Source organism: Calypte anna, chromosome Z (genome assembly GCF_003957555.1).
Source record: "Calypte anna isolate BGI_N300 chromosome Z, bCalAnn1_v1.p, whole genome shotgun sequence".
Classification (NCBI taxonomy): domain Eukaryota; kingdom Metazoa; phylum Chordata; class Aves; order Apodiformes; family Trochilidae; genus Calypte; species Calypte anna.
In genome coordinates, this window is record NC_044274.1 from 19,445,877 (window position 1) to 19,451,876 (window position 6,000).

The following is a 6,000-nucleotide window of genomic DNA, read 5'->3' on the forward strand; positions in this document are numbered from 1 at the left end:
GGAATTGATTTGGAATTGAATTTACAGACGCCAGAAACCCTGCCTGGACATACCAAAGCTAAACACCATTACAGAGAAGATGCAGAGTGGCTTAAAGGTCAGCAAATCGGTCTTGGAGCTTTCTCTTCCTGCTACCAAGCTCAGGATGTAGGAACAGGGACATTGATGGCTGTAAAACAGGTAAATACTATGAATATTTCACTTTTTTGATGTTTTGCTCTTTAGTGTTGGTAATATTAAACGTAAAAGCTCTCTGCTTGCACAGGCTTCTTGTGTTCCTTGCTTCCTGTGCCCCCTGTCATGTGTTATCATGTTATACATAGTAAGTCTTTATGTGCATAATAGTGGCATAATATTTTCAAGCTTCTTTTTAAAGTGAAAAAAAAAAATAGGTATTTTTATATGACCATTTTCTTTCGCAATTCTGCACATGCATTTTTACTTTTCGGTAAGTTCATAAATCCATGACAGAGGTAGGAATGGAGCCTTGATTCCTAATTAATGCTCTATTTGCAAGATCTCTATTAAAAGTAGTTTCCCCTTACTTGTCAAGATTTTTTTCCTGCAACAGTGTAAGTGGAGTAAGTGTAGTATAATGCTTGCTTCCTCTGATCCAAAAGCCAAATTTCAAGCAAGTATTTTAATATTTAAATTAATAGATACAGAGGTGTGACTAAGAGGCTGAAATACACATGCCTCACTTAGGAGTTTTGAAGGTTCTAGATGCGAATACACCTTTCACACTTTTGAGATGCCTTAGGTCTGAATCAGTGATACCAACGTAAGAAGAACCTCAGTCCTAACATTTTTGTAATTCTAAAATGAGCTTACTCTGATGGAACTGAGCAATTTGAAGACTTCTAATCAGGAAAAAAGTGTCTGTCATGAGCTATTCCTTCTTTGAAATTCTCTTCCTTGTGAAAGAGTAGCTCTGTCCATGTAGTTGTTCAGACACATCCTGGAGAGATGATGGCTTAGTGGCCCAAGGGAAATTCTCTTCAGAATATAATTTCTTCAGATTTAGCATGGATCAGAGCTCTGGGGATGGATTGAGTTCCATGACAGGACTTCTGATCTGCTTCCCACTCCCATCCTCATTGGTTTGCAGTGGTGAGATTTAGTTATGAAATAGCCAGTATGATTAAACTGGTAGAAATCTTACAAACAGCAACACTGTTATAATCCCATTTCAGGTCCTAACTTCCTTTCTTCCTTTTCTTCAACATCAGGAAACTTTTTTTTTCATAGTTTAAACAGAGGAGAGTGAAGAGGAAAGTTTACTTACTCCATACTAGGAGAGTTTTTTATTGGTATTCGCTCAGATCACAACAGTTTGTTATGACTTGCTCACATGGCGATAAATTCTCAGCTGAAGAGCCTTGAGATAAAAGGATACTTGCTATTTCCAGATCTTGTTACTGTACTGAAAGGGGGGGATGTTACAAGACTGGTTATATGTAAGGCAAGACTGAATACTGTATTTCAAAACAGGTGACTTACGTCAGGAACACATCATCTGAGCAAGAAGAGGTAGTTGAGGCACTGAGAGAAGAAATTAGGATGATGAGTCATTTAAACCATCCTAACATTATTCGAATGTTGGGTGCTACATGTGAGAAGAGCAACTATAACCTCTTTATTGAATGGATGGCAGGTAAACAACTACTGTATCAAAGGATATTAAAATATCTGCTGAGCCCTGAGCTATATGTACTTTCATACTGTATTTTGCACCATGTCAGTTTGCAAATTTGTATTTTCGTTGTTATTGGTAACTAGTATAGATCTCTGCTTAGACAACTGTTTCAGTGGTTATAGTACTATCCTGACTGGCACATCTTTTTATTGATTTGGAATTTTCTATACCTAATCTGTCATACAGTTAAAGCAGTTGGAAATCCTGAACAAAAATTTTACTAATTTTCCCTCCATTTCTGAATATAAACAAGATTAGAAGAATTAGAAGCTTTAAGAGAAAGACACTTCAGTTGGAAATACATCAAACTGTATGACTTTCAGTGAATGTGTGTAATGTTATTATTTCAAATAATCTTGCCAGGAAGTTTAGAATACCTGTCACTTGTCTTGATCCCAGGTATTTCAATAATTGTGTGAGGTGATGTGCAAAAGCATTTAAGAACTTAAGGTAAATTTTTAATAGGCAGTAGGAGGGATGCTTCTGGAAAAATACATTCAAATCATAAATGTATGAAGTGGTAATTTAGTAAAAAATAGTGAAATATTTTCATCATTGTATAGAGTGGAGACAAGAAAGTCTGTCCTTTTTATAAGCAGGAACCCTATTAATTTTATGAATGGGCTTATATGTTCTTGGCATCCAGGTACCAGAACTAGATTTGATGGTTTATACATTCTTATTTCTTAGAAAGCATTGCACCTTAATTTACGTTCTTTGGCAGAAATCAATTAATAATATTAGAGCTAACAAGCAAAGCCTGAGTGTGTGCAGCAATAACTAATAGTGCAGATAGTATTTTCCCAAAACTAAGGGTGTTTTAACTTTTTTAACTATAATTTTTATGAAATAATATTTAGATAAGGAAATGCCATGAAGTTTCTTTACTTCATTCAAGCACAGCTTATATTAGAAAACTTTGGAGAGGCACAATGGGAATGCAAAACCTTGATCTATGTACCAGTTTTGGAAAGTACTTTTGGAAGGTACTTATGCCTTTAATGCGTACAGTGTCTGGTAGACAGTAATTAAGTAACGAAGTATGCAATCAAATAACCAAGGAGAAATCTAGTTATAAATTATAGATACCAAGTTCCAGTTTTAGGATGTAGTGCTGAATTGTACCAGTACAAAACGTAAGTGCTTAATTAAATGTTTTGGGTTGTTTTTTTTTTTTTCTTCTAGGGGGTTCAGTTGCTCATTTGTTAAGTAAATATGGAGCTTTCAAAGAATCAGTTATTATTAATTACACAGAACAGCTGTTACGTGGCCTTTCTTACCTTCATGAGAATCAGATAATCCATAGAGATGTTAAAGGTGAGAATTACTTAAGAGTGTCTTTTAAAAGGAAATAATCAGAAAGCAGCATTGATTGTGCCTTGAGACCTATTCTTTCTCTTGTATACCATCTCAAGAATTGTATTGTTGTTGAGTTTGATCATTCTTAAGAATATTTTAATTACAGAAGTGAATGAGAATGTTCATAGAATGCTTGGGAGTATTTGCTACCAGTGCTGATAGTTGAGAAAAAATAGTTTTCTCTATTTGTTTAAGTAAAATATGAAGTTGCCATATAGCTTTAAAGGTTGCTAATTAAATTAATGTAAATGTTTACACTGAAATTATAAAGTCTGTGAACAAACCAAGACAAAGGGGTCTGGTTTCTAATGTGTAGGAATATTGTAGTGAGGTTTTTTCCTTCATCTGAATTGAACATATATACAGGTATATGATGTTGGAGCAAAATGTGGACTACATTAGGAAATACCAGTCTTGCTAAGCTTTTCCCATCAGTGTCACTATTGTTGCCCATTAACTGGAGAGACACAGATAAGTAGCAGCATAGTGGTGGCAGATATTTGTCCCATGTTTCTTCTTAAAATAGGAAAGCTTTCAATTCCTCTGCAGTTCTCTTCAAGACAAGTCCAAGTTGCTCAAGGACGAAATAAGTTTACATCTCACAAGGAGCTGCAGGCAGTGAAAACCTCTAGGGTTTTGGTCACCATCTTCTTCCATTATTCCATAGCTAGGCAGTGTTCCAGAATCCTGTGTTTGCCCTACTGTGAAAGTTTGATTGCTTTTTGTAAATCTCTTGGACAGCCTCAAGCTGTGTGCAGTAGTATTCAGGCATAACAGAGAAGTGACATTATTAGACTTTGTCCTTGATTTTTTCCATTTCCTTGTTTTTGGGGGTGAGGAACATCAACCTATATATAGTTTTTAAATGGAGGGAAGAAGAATGTTCATCCTTTTGCCTTTAATAGAAAGCCAACTAGCAGTATTTTTATTATGCTGTTGACAGGTGCCAATTTGCTAATTGACAGCACAGGTCATAGATTAAGAATTGCTGATTTTGGAGCTGCAGCCAGGTTGGCATCAAAAGGAACTGGTGCTGGGGAGTTTCAGGGACAGCTGTTGGGAACTATTGCATTTATGGCACCAGAGGTAAGAAACCAGTTTTGGAAGTTACTTCAAAAAGTTTGTTTGAACTCTTTAAGATAATTCACACAGCTAAATAACAGAAAACTATTGTAAATGCTTCGTGTATATTTTAAAAGTACTTCTAAAGAATGGACTTATTCTAGCATGGTAATAATGACATTGCTTTCTCTTGTTTACAGTAGTTGTTTTAAGTATAATTTGTTGCAAGATACATCTATCATAAGTATTGTTATTAAAACCAAATGATCATTTGGTCAAAAGCTAATACTTTACTTTGCCCCTTGACCAGGTGTTTAATTTTCTTGCTCTCCACAAATGTGTGAGTCTTATGGCATTTACATCATTGATCATTCATTTAATCTGAAGAGTTAATCAGAATGTACTTGGCTGATGATAATTTTTTTTTTTCATCTGAATTACTTTGAAGCAGATAATTTGAGCTCTGGTCTGTCTGTTCAGGTTCTGAGAGGTCAGCAATATGGCAGGAGCTGTGATGTGTGGAGCGTTGGCTGTGTTGTCATAGAAATGGCTTGTGCTAAACCCCCCTGGAATGCAGAGAAACACTCCAATCATCTTGCTCTGATATTTAAGGTTAGATATTTTGTTGCTACAAATATTCTACAAAAAGCATTGACTAATTTCTTATTCAGCAAATAACTGATTCATTCACAGCAATGTGAATTTCAGAAGAGTATAGAAGTAAAGGGCTTGTTGCAATAGCTCTTTCTTGTGTTGGAGTTGTTAGTACAGAATCAATACTCAAGCCAATAGAATCATACTTGCTTCTTGGAAAGGGGAAAAAAAAGGCTACCAACACAATAACATGCAGGAAAATCTCTAGTCTAAGACAGAAATGCATAATATAGAGGCTGAAAAAAATACATAATAGAGTTTATCTTGACTCTAGCATAAGAACAATATTTGAACTCTTTCCAACAGCTCTGTAAAATGAGAGAAGTTTTACTGCCATAAAACATTTGTGTTTTCATAGTGGGGAATGCCCTTTGGTAAAAAACTGATGTTTCACGTTCAGATTTTGCTGCAAGCTATTTCCATTATGCCATACTATATATCAAATATTGCCCCTCCCTTTTCTAGATGATCCATTGTAAACAAACTACTACTGTTTACTGTTAAGTAGTTTGTTTAGAAAATATTCTAAGTGAAAAAAGTGATAAATATATGTCATCAGCTGAAAATCACTAGCTTGTGGAAGATCTTGAGGTAGCAGAGGGGTCTTAAGAATCACTGACTTCTAAAGTTATTTTCTCTTTGTTCAGATTGCTAGTGCAACTACTGCTCCACCAATCCCTACACATCTGTCCCCTGGTTTGAAAGATGTGACTCTTCGGTGTTTAGAACTTCAACCTCAGGACAGACCCCCATCAAGGGAGCTACTGAAGCATCCAGTCTTCCGTACTACGTGGTAGTTACTGATGTATGAGGCTCTTACCCTGAAGAAGATGCTACAGAATATACAGTAATGGTCTTGCAGTTCAGTTAACCACAGCAACTTGTATAATTCTTCTGGCTTTCATGATAGCTACAACAAGGATGTAAGGCCAGTTGAGGACCTTCCCTATGTGATTGACAAATCAAGATATTTAACTAAGCTCAATAAGCAAAATTTCACAACTTGTGCAGAGATTTGTAAACTGTGCCTTTTCAGACATCTGGCTCCACATGAGCACAGAAGCATTTTTACCTAAATCTGCATGATTATTTAGAGGATAAGTGATTCTTACTATATTTGGAGCACTTTTTCAGCCATATTATCAGCTGAGGGGCTCAGGATCTATTTTAATATAGCAATCACTCTTCCATTTCACATCGTGTAGATGTAATCAGAGTTCTGCGGTTAG

At 35.8% G+C, this 6,000-nt stretch overlaps 1 protein-coding gene across 3 annotated transcripts in view; it reads left to right on the top strand.

Annotated features, from left to right (window-relative positions):
- MAP3K1 (mitogen-activated protein kinase kinase kinase 1) overlaps window positions 1–6,000 on the top strand; it is a 51,551-nt gene extending 45,551 nt beyond the window's left edge. For all 3 annotated transcript variants that reach the window (XM_030467866.1, XM_030467868.1, XM_030467867.1), the window contains 6 exons: window positions 28–180; window positions 1,492–1,654; window positions 2,882–3,013; window positions 3,999–4,141; window positions 4,598–4,729; window positions 5,419–6,000. In XM_030467866.1, the coding sequence (XP_030323726.1) occupies window positions 28–180; window positions 1,492–1,654; window positions 2,882–3,013; window positions 3,999–4,141; window positions 4,598–4,729; window positions 5,419–5,568 (873 nt within the window). In that variant the 3' untranslated portion in view covers window positions 5,569–6,000. The remainder of the gene's footprint in view (window positions 1–27; window positions 181–1,491; window positions 1,655–2,881; window positions 3,014–3,998; window positions 4,142–4,597; window positions 4,730–5,418) is intronic.